Source organism: Microcaecilia unicolor, chromosome 6 (genome assembly GCF_901765095.1).
Source record: "Microcaecilia unicolor chromosome 6, aMicUni1.1, whole genome shotgun sequence".
Lineage (NCBI taxonomy): Eukaryota > Metazoa > Chordata > Amphibia > Gymnophiona > Siphonopidae > Microcaecilia > Microcaecilia unicolor.
Genome location: NC_044036.1, coordinates 299055930 through 299071844, shown reverse-complemented (window position 1 = coordinate 299071844; position 15915 = coordinate 299055930). Strand labels below are relative to the sequence as shown.

General features: G+C 43.4%; 1 protein-coding gene across 1 annotated transcript in view; it reads right to left on the bottom strand.

Moving 5' to 3' along the window:
• ELAC2 (elaC ribonuclease Z 2) overlaps positions 1-6736 on the bottom strand; it is a 146847-nt gene extending 140111 nt beyond the window's left edge. Inside the window, exon 1 of the mRNA XM_030208002.1 lies at positions 6330-6736. Within this exon, the coding sequence (XP_030063862.1) occupies positions 6330-6676 (347 nt within the window). The 5' untranslated portion in view covers positions 6677-6736. The remainder of the gene's footprint in view (positions 1-6329) is intronic.
• Between the last annotated feature and the right edge of the window lie 9179 nt (positions 6737-15915).

The following is a 15915-nucleotide window of genomic DNA, read 5'->3' as shown; positions in this document are numbered from 1 at the left end:
AAGGCAACTGCTCCTTATGAAAAAGATGCACCGCTGTGGGATCATCCGACTCCTCCTGGAGGAGTTTGCCCTCTTCCGCATCTAAACCAGCATGCGGCAACAATCCCTCAGAAGGGACTTCCAGAGAAGCAGGCACAGGTACCAAGGACCCAGCCTCTGACCCCAAAATCAGCCTTCTACGCTTAAGGAGTAGATCCTGAAGCGGATGCGGCAAAATCTGCACCAAATCCTCTACAGGGTCCACGAGGCCACCGGAAGAGAGTGAGGAAGAGTGTTTAAGCACATAGGACTGATGCATCAACAAAATGAATTCCAGGGGGAAAAAAAACTTCCCCCGAGGCCGCAATCCCTGGAGACCCGTCTAACAAAGGCTCCCAACGTAGGCTGAGACACCCACCAAGGAGGGGAATGCAGTGACCTCCTGAGAAGTTGGTGTTCTCGCATCTCCCGCAGCAAGAGAACTCGGGCCTGCAATAACTGCAACACCGCCATTCAAAATGGCACTCCTGCCGGAAAACTCCACGTGGGAAACTGCATGCAGAGAGAGAACCCTCCCCCTTGCTAATGTCGACGCACTCTGTGCTGCAGATTCCGACTGCAGTCCGCCGTTTCCTGCAGCAGGAAAGCGCTTTACTGTATCTGCTACCATCGCGATGAAAGAAATTAAAACCGGCACTCACCGAAGCAGTGCTCCAGAAGCAGAGGATATCCCAGAGGAGAGCCTGTACCAGAACTGGGCTCCCCTGAAACAGCTCTAATTCAGGAACGGATTTTTTTTTTTTTTTTAAAGATTGCGAGGAAGGTATTGCAGCTACAGATTGCCTTACAGAAATAAACTGGTAGGAGTAGAGTAGTTCTAGAGCTTCCCCTCGTTTGAAAGACATTTTATTTTGTAATACCTTTCAAATATTTAAAAAAGTCTACTTTATTTCTTCTGTCCCAGCACTCTAGAGTATACACATAAGAGAAGAAACTGGAGGTCTTACATATCTTTTACGGAAAACATTACCATTTCGATTGCTTTCCTCTATACAGGCTCAAGTCTGTCCTTAGGGAAACATGGAGGCGTATTTTCAAAGCACTTTTTACAAAGTTATATTGTAACCTATGGAACTTTATAAGTCTAAGTACTTTGAAAATGAGCTCCACTGCCTCCAAAACTATGAACAATGATGCGTTATAAATGTCTTTTGCAGAGGCAATAGCCTGCAGGAAGACAGAAGCAATAATCCCCTCTATGCAGCCTAGCATCCTTCTGGCTTTAGCCACTGCCTTATCACCTTGTTGTACCAGCTTAAAATCCTGAGACAGTACTACCCCAAAGTTTCTCTTCTGATCTGTGCACATCAGCCTCTCCTTTTCTAATACATATAGCTCTCTTGATTTCTGCACTTGTTTGTATTAAAGTATTTCTGCCAATTTTGTCCAGTCTAGTGATTAAAAAAAAAAAAAAAAAAAAAAATCACACACACAACTACTCATGTTGATAAACTCCTTCTTGAGTGTCCACTTTCTCTGTTACAGATCTTTGCATCACCAGCCTGGTAAATTTCCCTTCTATCCTTTCAGGAACAGTGCTCAAGTATATTGAACAAAATCAGCCACAGTGCCAAGGGGTAAATGGGCTATCATCAGCCAATGTTTAATCCAGTTCATTATGCTGGGGCATGTACCAGGGGCGTAGCTACGGGTGGGCCTAGGCCCACCCAATCTCAGCTTAGGCCCACCCAGTTTTCCCTGCTCCTCCAATCAGTGCACAGCCAGCCTTTAGCCCCGCAGCCGACAGGAAAGAGCCGCTCTTCTCCAGCATCGCGGCACCAGGTATCGCCCCCCTCCCCCCGAGCCTTCCAATCCCCCAGTCGCGTCAGCGAGAAAGCAGTACACACGCTGCTTTAGACCTGCCCCGAGAAGCCTTTCTTTTTCTTTCTCCTTCAACTTCCTGTTCCCGTGTAGGCGGGAAGTTGTAGGAGAGAGAAGGGTTTCCAGGCAGGGACAGGTCTAAAGCAGTGTTTGTACTGCTTTCTCAATGAAGCTGCGGGCGACTCGAGGGATTGGAAGACTAGGGGGAGGGGATGATACCGGGCAGCACGGGGCTGGAGGGAGAGAAAGAATGGCCACAAATTCTTGGTGTCACCTGTGCTGGAAGAGCGAAGGCAGCTAAAGTCTCTGCAGCAGAGCTGGGTTCCTGGGTCACAGACATGTTGGAGCCGCGGCACAGAGGTGAGAGAGCAGAGATTCAGTCTCTCATAACTCTGCTCTTTGGCTGATCACAGCAATGAACTCAACAGCTAATTGCAACTTGAAATGTTTTATTTCAATTCCATGTGGGCAGTGATTTACCTTCAATCGAGCAGGTTACCGTGGCGTTTATTCATGACTAATTCTTTTTTCACTTGACGTGGATGAGTCAGTGGTGTGACCGTCTTATACTCTTGAATGTATTTATTTTTTTCTGCCAGCGCTGCCTTCACATGTTTTCTTTTTCCTGTGCTGCAAAGAATGTACCCAGAACCTTTGTGATACCAGCAGTGAAAAGGCAGGTTGTCGATGTGGGGGAGGGGAGGATCAGATCAGACGGACAGCCCTGGGGTTAACTCTCTGTCTCTCTCGGGCATAGGAGGGGAGATGGCAGGGAGAGTGGCTTAGTATTATTATGTTTAAATAGACTGAAGCATTTATGGTAAATCATTTCAATTTTCAACTGATCTTTCCACGTAGGTGGCAAGGGCGTAGCCACGGGCGGGCCTGGACGGGCCCAGGCCCAGCCACTTTCCCTCCAGGCCCGCCCAGCAACGTCCGCCCCGCCCCGAGTGTCAGCAGGTGGGGGGGGGGGGGGTGCGCTCCGCTGGCGCCACTGTCTCCACCTGCCTACCAGGCAGCTCCATCGATGAGCCGACGATCACAACCCTCTTCTGCCACCCGGCATCCAGCCTTAAAAAAAAAACCCTGGTGTGAAACGCCTCGCATCTTCTGTGCTCTGCGCTACTGTGAAGGCAGCAAATCCCCTCGTCGCGTCGGTCGGCCCTTCCTTCACTGTGTCCCGCCCTTGCGGAAATAGGAAGTTACATCAGAGGGCGGGACACAGTGAAGGAAGGGCCGACCGACGCGACGAGGGGATCTGCTGCCTTCACAGCAGCGCAGAGCACAGAAGATGCGAGGCGTTTCACACCGGGTTTTTTTTTTTTTTAAGGCTGGAATGGTGACGGCTCTCCTTTGCTGCTCAACACTGGCATCCAGTTCATACTTGGTTTTCACGCTGCTGCCAACTGTGAAACTGTTGAAGAACGTCTTGGTCACATTCAAGGAGGTTTTCAGCTGGTGGGAACTTGGGGATCCCCGCCAGCTCAGGTATTTAAAGTTTTAAGCTGGAGGAGATGGGATGTGGAGATTATATGTGCCCACCCAGTTTCCCCAGTGGCCCACCCAAAATCTTAGGTCTGGCTACGCCTCTGGTAGGTGGGAGCACAAATTCCATTAGGCCGTCTGGGTACCAGGATTCCATGATAGAATATTAGCATAAGCTGGCATTATGGACCTGTATTTAGGTGCATCCACTTATACCATGTCAGTGCATGAGCCTCAACACGGCACTTTAGCGTATAGTTTACAAAATTGTGTACGATATGTTGGACACTCCCATGCCCTGCCCAGGGCTGCTGGGAGGGGGGGGGGGACAAAATTCCCCAGGCCCAGCCTCCAAGGGGGGCCCGGTGCTGTGATCTATGTCTCTCCTGCTCCTGTCAGAACCCAGGTGATGGCGTTAACGTGATAACCCAGTCCCGGCACACAGGAACAGGAAAGAGACAGACCACGGCACCGGGACAGTACCCCTGGAAGGCTATCAGACTGTGCATTGTTTTTAAGGCAATCGGCAATGCATTCCAACGTTGCGTGCAGATGTAGGAGAAGCTGGATGTATATTATGATTTGTATTTAAGTCCCTTACAGTTAGGATAATGGAGGTTTAAAAAAGTACATGAGGAACTTTTTGTGTTTCTTGCTGGTATGTCTATAAGGTCCGACATATACGTCGGGGCCTCTCCGTGGATGATTTTATGAGCCAGGGTGCAGATTTTGAATGTAATTCAGTCTGTTAGTGGGAGCCAATGTAATTTGTTTCTAAGGGGACTGGCGCTTTCATATTTCGCTTTTCCAAATACGAGTCTGGCTGATGCTGGGCTATGGGTGTGTGGGGGGGGGGGGGGTAAGGAAGAGATGAGAAGGGCTGATGCCGGGCTACAGGGTTGGATGGAGGGGTAGGGAAGCAAAGTTTGAAGGATATCATTTCTGAAATTATACTGTAGGATCCTGTCATGTGTTGATATGTTTGCCATTATAGTAGACTTACGCCTGGTCAAGTTTAAGATGTGCGATAGTGTAAACTATAGTTTAAAATATTGGTTTTTCCATATGTTGATGCTGGGCATACTACTTAGAAATCCATCATCAAGTGCATTCTAATGCATTATTTTGTAGCAAGAAAAACTACTCATACCTATATACACAGTGCCCACCCATATTAGCTCTGGGCCCACCCAAAATGTTAGGTCTGGCTACGCCACTAGCATGTACCCAATGCAAATTGTTTATAAGCCTCCAACAAGAACCATATCAAAAGTGTTGCTAAAACCGAAGTACCCCCTACATTCAGCCTGTGACCTTTGTCTAGTGCTCTAGTCACCCAGCTTTTGAAATCAGATTCACTTGGCACGATCTGCATCTGGTAAAAATCATGTTACGGCCACTATTTAATGCGGTCTGAAAAAATGGTTTCCTTGAGTCTTAGAAATGTAGTAAGGATTTCAGCATAGATGTTACCCCATACAAACTATATTATGCCTGTGGTAACTGTGCGGAGTTTTCTGCATGAGCCCTAGAAAGTAGAGAGCTGCACGGCTTCCGTCCCCGCGGGGACGGAAGCAGTTCTGCGGGGTTCCCGCGGGGACGGAAGCAGTTCCTGCGGAGTTCCCGCAGGGATGGAACCAGTTCTGTGGGCTTCCCGTGGAAGTGTAAGCTGCACCTGCACCAGCCTCTCATCTACCGAATACCAATTTATTTGAGTGCTATCTCCTCCTCCTCCTCCTCTTCTTCCTTGCTTTAACAGCATAAATGTGGAAAGTCTTCCATTAAGGAGGTGGTAGAGTCACAAATGATAACGGAATTCAAAAAGGCGTGCTAACCTTAAATGGCTGCATGTGTGTGGATATGTCAAGTGACACTTAGATGGCGACTCTGGCTGTGATGAACTAGAGCTGATACCTGGCAGACTTGTATGGTCTGTGTCTCATACATGGCAATCTGGTGTAGGATGGGCTGGAAGAGCTTAGACAGCAACTTCAGTGGCTGGAACATGAGGACAGTGCTGGACAGACTTATGGTCTGTGTCCCACAAATGAGAACATGAATAGGCTGGAGTGGGCTTCGATGGCAACTCCAGCAGTTGGAACATAAGGATGGGGCCAGATAGACTTCTGTGGTCTTTGTTCCTGAAACACGAAAGAAAGACCATAATCAAGTATATAATATCACACTCGTTGATTTAATGATGAATTGATCATGAGTGTTACTATTGGGCAGAGTGGATGGACCGTTCAGGTCTATTTGCTGTCACTTACTATGTTACTATTAATCCTCTTTGCTCCCAGGCTGGTGCACAGACCTCAGCTCTGACACAGGCACGAGGATCAGAGGTCACCTGACCTACTGGCGCGTGCATGTGGCGACCTCTCAGCACACACTGCCAGTGAATCAGAGACAAATCTTACATGTGCGCACCAGAGTGTTCCAAGTTCCAACTTCCGTTCCTTCCTTGCCTACAGTGCTGTGGCTCAAATCCAGAGAGAGACTGAGGGAGCTGACTGGCACTTTCTTTTATGTACTATTAAATTCTTACGCGGATGGGTGGGGATGGGTTAAATTCTTGCAGGGACGGGTGGGGACGGGTTGGGATGGTTTAAATTTTTGCGGGGATGGGTGGGGATGGGTAAGATTCCAGCAGGGACGGGCGGGGATGGGTAAGATTTCTGTCCCCGTGCAACTCTCTACTAGAAAGCTTAATTGTGCGGTTCTGCATCAGCCCTTAACAGCATTAAACATCGGATCAGAACACAACTACAGACGATGGGGAGTGGCTCAAACTAACTGGTAAATACTGTAATTCAATTCAGTGTGAGACCAGCATACACTCAAGTCGTGGAGATTTATAATAAAATGGTGTCCTTAATGTAAGAACCAGACCACAAGGGTAAAACCAGGACATTAGTAGGGGCAGACCCCTGGATAGTTATGACAAGCATTCCGACACTTAACAATCCCTCACGTGTTCTTACCTGTTGAACTCGGAGAAGACATACAGCGCAGCTCCCACGTCTCTGCTGCCCGCCGCCGCCACCTGTACATACACAATGCCCGGCCCTAACAGGTCCCCGTGCTGCCGCTTCTCTCGAACCTTTATGTGTCTCAGCACATCCTTTGGGGGTTTCGGTTTCCGAGAGGAAAACTGTCTGGCCTGGGCTTCTCCAGCCACCCCAGAGCCCGTCACCCCTAACATGGTGCGTCGCGGCCAGCTGACCCCCAGCAGCTCTCGACTCCTCGCCCAGCCGTGCCGGTATATCAACAATGAAGAAAAGACACGATGTCTGAAGCCAAAGAATAAGTGCTGAGCAAATCCATTCATTCCCCACCTGGACCTGGTCTTTTTATTACTAACACTACCATACCACCGCCATCTTGCTTCAAAAAGGAGGCAGGAAATAACTATGCATGGCCAATCCGCGACCCAACTAGCCAGAGGATAGGCGGACCTTAACTTGAGCAGCCAATCATCAATGAGTTCAGGCCGGTTTTTCTCAACGTAATATAACCTCCTTCCTTCAACTTCACGTGGAAATACATGCAGGTTTAATAAACAGGAGACCAAATGACGTAAACACGTTGCAACTAATTAGGTTAATATCTGTTTCCACCCCCCCGCGCAGCCGTCATCCAGTACACTCAAAATACTACTACTACAGCGCTACAAGGCATACGCAGCGCTGTACACCATACACGAAAAGACAGTCAAAGAACTTACAATCTAAATAGGACAGGCAAACAAACAGAACAACTAAGAGGTAAGGGAATTAAAGAGGTGGGGATAAGAGGGTACAGGGCAAGTGAGTAGTGGTTAGGAGTCAAAAACAACGATAAAGAGGTGGGCTTTTAAAAATAAAGCAAACTTAGCAAGCCTATGCACTGCTGCATCTCACCGGGTACAAGACAGCCGGTTACATGTGTCCGGTTGGAAGGTGGTCAGCTATGTGCCCAGGACAAGGCCGCCCCTGCCCCCCCCCCCAGGTCGCTGCTGCTCCCCCCTCCACCCGCTCCCCTCCGTCCACCACAGGGCCGTGCCCCTGCACCATATGTAGATCCTTCAAGAGGTAGTGTGTCATGATTTAGGCTCTACACCTTTTCTGATGTTTTGGTGCCACCTCAGTAAGGCCAAAACACAATCTCTCCACTGCAAAACACTATACACAAACTTGTGCAAAAACCTACTCATAACCTTACCAAACCACATTAAATCCAAGGACAGGACGAGCTACAAACAGCACTATAATTACACCGGGCTCTAAACACCAGTACACAACCCACTGAAACAAACAAAAACACAAAACAAAAAGGGCTGCAAATACTACACACTAGCAGAATACTGTACCTTGATCACACATGAAAAACACATGACAACAGATATGACACAAGGAACTAGAAATAAAAAAAATATGAAGGCAAAATACTGAACTAGAAAGTTACCTCAAGAAGTCAGACTCAGCATGCAGCAATATTAGAAAAATTGAAACTTACATGAAAAATATCACAGATACACATTTCCAAAAGCTGACATATTCCAATTAATAAATTCTGAGTAAAATACTTTTTTCTACCTTTGTTGTCTGATCATAGTTTTTCTATTCGCTTTGGTCCCATCTTCTGTTTTATGCAGTATCTTCTTTCCATTTGATATCTGTGCCACTTTGCCTGCAAAGGTAGACTGCACAGAAGTCTGCGTGGGAAAGCAAAATTTTGCGCAGTCTCCAGAGGTGGGAAATTCTGCATTGTGCAGTAGCTCAGAATTCCCCTAGGAGTATATGTTATTTGTAAATTATTGCTTGCAACATGTAACAACAGGGATATTATTGCACATGGTGACAACTTATTGTAAAGCTAAATTTCTGTAGTTTTCCCTGATAGGAAAGCCTGCCACTTTTTTTTTTTTTTTTTGCAATTTAAAGTTTATTGAAAAGATATTCTGAAATATAACAAGAACATCAAGCACCTTCTCAGAAATTTGTATGCATCCTCTAACCAGAAAATAATTAAGAAACCATTATAGGACTCTCCTTATTGAGCACATCAAAATCCTTTTGACTTTCTCCTGCTTGGGTATTGGGGTGATTACCTTAAGTGGAACAAGCGCTGCAGCATGCCTCTTACTGCCTTTTCTTTCCATTCTGAACAACAAAAACGAGACCATAAAGGTCATGCAAGACAGGGGTCACTATGTCAGGACATAACCGGCTCCGACACTCTTCTGCACCCCCCACATCCTGCCTCTCTATTCTTTGACCCTCAAAAAGGCTAATTCCTGCTGCTTAGCTTACTCCTTTGTGGGGACTCCAAGTTTTGCCTGTCTAGATCCTCTGGTGTTCCAAAACATACTGCATCCCAGCTGACCCCTGATGGCCTCCTTACACATATCCTCTGGGTAGTACAGGGGCCTTTGCTCCTATAGGTCTTCTTCAAACAACAAATGCCCTTTAATTGGTATGCTTAAGTTCAGCTTTGGATGCCACATCCACTGCCCATACAAACCTGTGCATCACTAAATAGGAGGGTAAATGCTATTGCTATGTTCAAATATCTTAGTCCCTTTCCTCTAGGAACACATCTTCGTGATGCTACTGAATCCACAGCAGGAAGTCTTGAGCAACATAACCACTGCACATTGCCCTCAGAGACAGAGTAGATCTTCAAACAACTGCTTTAATAGTGAGTCCAACTTATGCCCTCCCCTCCCTCCCCCCGAATTTCAAAAGCGATCTTCTTACCTCATCGGGGACGGGGTTACGGCGAGAGCAGCACGCAATAAAAAGCGTGCAGGCTCGCGCTTCAGCCTTCCCTTGTCTTGTCTCTGAGCTCTGGTCCCGCCCTTGCGGAAACAGGAAATGAGGGCGGGACCAGAGCTCAGAGACAGACAAGGGAAGGCTGAAGCGTGAGCCTGCACGCTTTTCACTGCGTGCTGCTCTCGCTGTAACCCCGTCCACGACAAGGTAAGAAGATCGCTTTTGAAATTAGGATGGAGGGAGGGATGGACGGACGGATGGCGGGCCCTGTAACTTGGAGGGAGGACGTCAGGACGGGCAGGCCCTGGAACTCGGAACCTCGGAGGGAGGGAGGGGCGAGATAGCGAGCACCAATGGAGTCGGCGCCGGGTCCGGGCCCCCCTGGAGGCCCGGGCCCAGGGAATTTTGTCCCTCCTGTCCTCCCTTCTCGGCGGCCCTGTGTGTGGCCAGTTAGAAAGAAATGCTAACAACAATAAAGAACGACAGCGAGGAAGGTTGCAACAGCTCATAGGTTGCTTGCTTTGTTTTGAGTGTACTGGATGACGGCTGTGTGTGGGGTGGGGGGAGTGGAACAAGAGATTAACCTAATTGGTTTCAACAAGGATGTTTAATAGACAGGAGACTAAGTGACGTCAACACGTTGAAACCATTTAGATTCATCTCTGTTTCCACTTCCTAGCGCAGCCGTCATCTGTAGTCGTTCTTTATTGTTGGTAGCATTTTTATTTATTTTCAAACATACTGGCTTGTGCAGCATACAGATGTACACAGAGGAAGTATAATAACAGAATAACTTTTTATAGGTAGAGTAGTAATTTGTTATAAATCGCAATCAGTGTGTCATTTGCAGGGGCTGGTTATAGGGACACCCTAGCATGTGTTATATTTGTGCACAGATTTTTTTTTTCTCCTGGTAAAGGGCCACTAAAACAGGCATCATGTTATGAGAATCAGGTACTCAACATTCAGAGTTTCCATCATCTATTTATTTATAGCAGTTATATCCTACATTTAAAATGAATTAGGTTGAAACATGGGAGCATTTAAAATCTTTTTTTTTTTCCTGTGCCTAGATCAAAAGACAAAGGTAGTTTGTGGGAACTTGTTTGTGGAATGCAGTGGTATATTATTAAAATGCACTTAATATTGTTTATTAGTACTATTTAAAAGAAAGATATTAAATAATGAGGGCAGAGTTACTTTCATGCAGAAGTCCAGAGTCAGTCTAAATGTTCTAACATTGTCCAGTTCAGCACAATATTAGCAGCCAAGTTCATACAAAGTTAATTATGTTCAATGAAAAATAAATCTGTTGCCTCAGGCTGTTTGCTATGTGAATATTCCATCATTATTTATTTATTTAGATTTTGCTAACACCTCTTTGAGTAGTACCTCAAGGTGAGTTACAGTCAGGTATTCTGGAGGAGTAGCCTAGTGGTTAGTGCAGTGGGCTTTGATCCAGGGGAACTGAGTTCAATTCCCACTGCAGCTCCTTGTGACTCTGGGTAAGTCATTTAACCCTCCATTGCCCCTGGTACAAAATAAGTACCTGTGTAAACTGCTTTGAATGTAGTTGTAAAAACCTCAGAAAGACAGTATATCAAGTCCCATTTCCCCCTCTCTGTCCCAGGAGGGCTCACACTCTAAGTTTGTACCTAAGGAAATGGAGGGTTAAATGACTTGCCCAAGATCACAAGGAGCAGCAGTGGGATTTGAACCAGCCACCTCTGGATTGCAAGACCAGTGCTCTGACCACTCCTCCACTCCATTGTTTTGTTAGTGCTACCACATAATACAAATTATGGGCATTTGCTTCATTGTCCAGTTCTTGCTTCATTGTCCAGTTCAGCACAATATTAGCAGCCAAGTTCATACAAAGTTAATTATTGTTCAGTGGGAAATAAATCTGTTGCCTCAGGCTGTTTACTATGTGAATATTCCATCATTGTTTCATTTGTGCTACCACATATTACAAATTATGGGCATTTGCTTTAAACTTTGATTGCTTTAATTTTTCTTTCCAGACCTTACATGCATATGTTTTTCCTTTTTAAACCCAAAGGTGAATCCTAAAGGTGGTTGAACAATTAGATATAAACTGTGTTGCTTCTGACTTTACTTGTTTTGTAGTGCATTGGGTCCTGCTGATCTGTACATCTGGTGTCTGAAATTTTGGAAGATGGAAATAAGGAAATAAAATTTAAATTTGGGATATACTCTGTAGAAGTTGTTTACTTGTTCAATGTGATGGATGCCTGTTCTGGTGTGTAAATGTGATAATCTTTAAATAACTGCCTATGATTTCTGAATATGTGGCATCATTAAAAGACAAACTTTTAAATGCCCAGTTGGGTATATATGCTAATCTCAACTTTGTTAAATGTTACAGACATATCCATCTATTTGCTCCCATGATATAACTGAATTCTGTTATTCTGGATCACTGTATTTTCAAATGTAAGTCACATTGAGCGCAGCTTTGCTTGGGATAATGTGTGATTTAAATGTTAAACAAAAACAAATCCTGTATCCTCCACCTTTTAAGACACTGCCTACCTGCTGGATAGTGATGGCACAAGGAAAGCAAGTTTGGTCCAATGAAGACTAACTAAAAATAACCTGTTCCATAGCTGGGCCCTAGTATTACCACATTGAAAATGTGACCATACCATGCCTCTGTGGTTTTGTTCCACTAATAAGTAAAATTATTAACTGGCTTTCTTGAAAGGATTATATAAACTTTGGATGCATGACTAGGGACACAATCATACACTTATTTATTCAATATAAATTTCCTTAAAAAATTTCCAGAAATCACTAAAGACCAACCTGTGTGAAAAGGCATACCCTACCAATCCAACCTAAAAGCCTGATCTCTGCAACACAACAAAAGTAAAATACGTAATGGACATAACACAACTCTTCCATTGACTGCTCCACACAAACTTTTGTTACCAAAACACTACTTTGTATTTGTTCACACCGGAGTCTGCGATCGCATCTCCGGCACTATGTAAGCCACATCGAGCCTGCAAATAGGTGGGAAAATGTGGGATACAAATGTAACAAATAAATAAATATCACAATTCTTCATGTACAGCCACAACACAACCTTTTAGGGTGGATAATGTTCACAATTAACTCCTTTTAGTATCAACAATTTAGAAGAGGTAAGATTCTTCATTTTTTGCATAGTATAAGTCATCACAAGAACAAAATATAAGAAAACCAATGGACTGCATTAGGGGCTTATAGCCCATTTAGTTATGTTTAACCCTAGAACGCATGACGTTAAAAATATACATATTAACGTCATGGGGGCCTTTTAGGCCCCCATGCACATAATGTAGAAAAAAACACACTTAAATAACTTTCACAAGTTTATTTCAAAATTGCTCAATAAAATATGAATAGTGGACAACATTTTAATTATAATTTTTCACAGAAAACACCAAAAAATCTTTTTTTTCCCAAATTTCACGCAAAGACATGAAAACACACAAAAATGCATAGAAATCTATAGCAAACTAGCTGCAGCTACATTTTTATTCTAACTTTCTTTTCTATTATATTAGTCTTCCAAACAATTCTGACATGTTATTTTTTCAGAAGAGTGTTCTTTGCAAACAGTTTCCTTACAAGTGGAACAATATCGCTCAGTTTTCCTCTCTATGTTTCTTGGACACATGAAACAACTCTTTCGTTTTCTTTCTCCTGGCTCTGGAGTAATCTGAAACTGTACGCCACACCATTTCATTGCTTCTTTAGTTTTCTTTGGCAAGCATTTCAAGTCGCTTCGCTCTATCATGTGAGGTATTACAAGTTCATGACAAAGGTCCTTCAAGAATAAGCGTCTCCTGTCCTTCCTCTGTGCATGAAATTCAGGATGAGTTTCTGTATAAATAATGAATGAATTTAGGGCTGCTACATCAAACATATTTGAAAATAGTACTACAGGCCATCGTTTTGTTTGCCTCTTACACGAATATTCTCCCACCATCTCATCCATTTTATCTACACCTCCTTTTGTTGCATTGTAATGCAGGATGATTTCTGGTTTCAATTTTTGGTTATTGCTGTCAACACTGCAATCGTGATGCATGGTACTGAGTAAAATTACAGATTTCTCCTTCTTTGCCTTGTAATATACCAAAGTCGCTTTGTTATTGAATCCAAAGACACTCTCATAAAGTGCTCGCTGACGATTGTGTTTGAGTGCTGCTGGAATTTCTCGTCTGTTTTGCTTTATAGTACCAACAAGTGTAATAGCTTTTGCAAGCAGAAAATTGCCTAGTTCAACATTGGTGAAATAATTGTCCATGGTGATGTTTCTACCTGAATTGAATATTGGAACAGCAAGAGTTTTGACTATTTCAGACCCCAGATCCTTCTGTACTGGTGCACCAACCTCTTTGCCACAGTAGATTACGCCATTTATGCCATAATAATTTGCAGAATCACACATCCAGAAGATTTTTATACCGTACTTGGCTGGCTTGCTGGGCATGTATTGTATGAATTTGCAGCGTCCTCTGAACGGTACAAGTTGCTCATCTACAGTAACATTAGTACTAGGATTGTAAAGTTTTGTGCAATTTTTGATAAATATGTTCCAGATATAACTGATAGGGGCTAATTTGTCTGTTTCAAACCTCGCTGCACGAGTTCGCTTATCATCAAAGCGAATGATCCTTCTAATTTCCTCATATCTGCCCACTGACATTGTCGCCTTATAGTGTGGATCAGAAAGTGGGTCCAGAAATAATTCTCGTATTGGGACATCATACGATTTTTGACTCCCTGCCAGCAGGAAAAGTCCAATATATGCATAAAGTTCCTCTTTTGAGATATTTTTCCAGGACTTATTTTTTGCTGAAGTGATACGTCTTCCTTCTAGGTTTGAACATAATAGGACCTCTTCTGCAATATTGTCAGAAAAATAAGTACAGAATACATCTTTAGGGGTAAAGTAACTGGGACTTCCCACAGCTCCTTGAGCCTGTCTCACAATATTGTGTATTGGAGTACGTCCGACTAATGTAGGATTACTGTCCCAAAAAACATTCGTTTTGGATGTTCTACTTATCACTTCTTGAGGATCCACTAGATTCACTTCTTCATCATCAGAAGAATCACTGGATGAGGATGTTTGATTAGCTGGTGGCAGATATTCTTCATCAGACAAAGATAGTTCACTTTCATCATCGCTTTGAAACATAATCGCTTCAATCTCTTGGTCAGTCAGACACTTGGAGGAAGACTGTGCCATTGCTGACTAGATGTTAGAAAATGAAACAGATTTCCTCTCAACAGCTTATCTTATCACAGGTCCTTCAGCAATTAGCTCACAGTGTATACTGTCCTCAGTGTTCAGAGGACCTGAGGTGATGTCATGGCCTTATCACTCCCTCCAAAAATCACATGACATCCTCACATGTTATTATCCACACCCTGGCCCCTCCACCAGCATTACTGAGTACAAATAAAGTAACTTGAGACACAAACACTTCTGAGAACATGATAAAAACAGCGGGGGCCTAAAAGGCCCCCAATTCGTACAGATGTAGTTTTCACCAAACAAGCATTGTTACACCATAATGCCTATGAAAAAAAATTATATGAACAACTGGATATTATCAACAATGACATACTTGAGTAATACCTTGAGTTTCAAAATTCTAACTAAAGTAATTTTGCAGATAATAGCAAAAATGTAAGCATGGGGGCCTAAAAGGCCCCCAATATGCGTTCTACAAGAGATCTGCATGAAACAAAATATTTATTTTTACTATTTTGACTTATAAAACCACTTGTCTCTGAAATATGCTCAAAACAGAATAATCCATTTGTGTATCTAAATTTAAACTACTACAAAACAGATGAGGTAAAGATGTGATTCCATGTGCCCCAGTGAAAGAAGAGTTTAATTTTACTTCCATTTAATTACAATATATTTCATCTTAATAACACCAGGCTTCCCAAGGCAGATTACAACAGCAGCTAAGATGAACCTATCAGGAAACAGCATATCCTCATTTTTAATTTGGCCATGTATTACTGTATTGTATGGAACAGTGTAGAAAAATGAGCACCAAATACAAAGTTTATTACTGCTGTTTCTACCAGCTACAATACTTTTTAAAGCTGTTTTAGTGATACTCAATTTTATTTCATGATTTATATCTAGATATGGGAAGTTTTCAAAGTAACAACCCCCCCTTTTATCCTCCACCTTCCAACAGCTTCATATTTTTAATAGATGGACCAGCATAGGCAGTCTGTCACTTCTAATAATATTTTGCTATTGTTTTCAATAGCGTTTGCTATTATTTGGGGTGAACTGAAATGGCAGCAAGCACCACCTACTGGCTTCAGCCCACATAATGGGCTTGATAGGCTCATGCCATCTCCTGTTTTCAATGTAACCTCCTTGGTGTCAACCAATCATAAAAATGTAAAAAATCATACGTGATACTTTACATGTTGCCCTGTTAAGAGTACAATACTTAATAAATGGCCGATTCAATTAATAGTCAGACTGGTCTCAAAATATATATTTCTGTACTTAATTAGACCAATCCCCAGTATATATATGGATTTCTTTATTTTTCTTTGAATATCATTCACATCCTTATTCACAGTCCATGTTGTTCTATTATATTACTATATTCATTTTTAGAATGCCTCAGTGATGTGTGTCGTCCACCACCCTTGCAGGCTTTATGTGGCGACCCATATAAACATCAACCTCTTCATCAGCCCTATTTTAGGCTACTTAAACAATACTTTATATTTTATAGACTCTTTGAACACT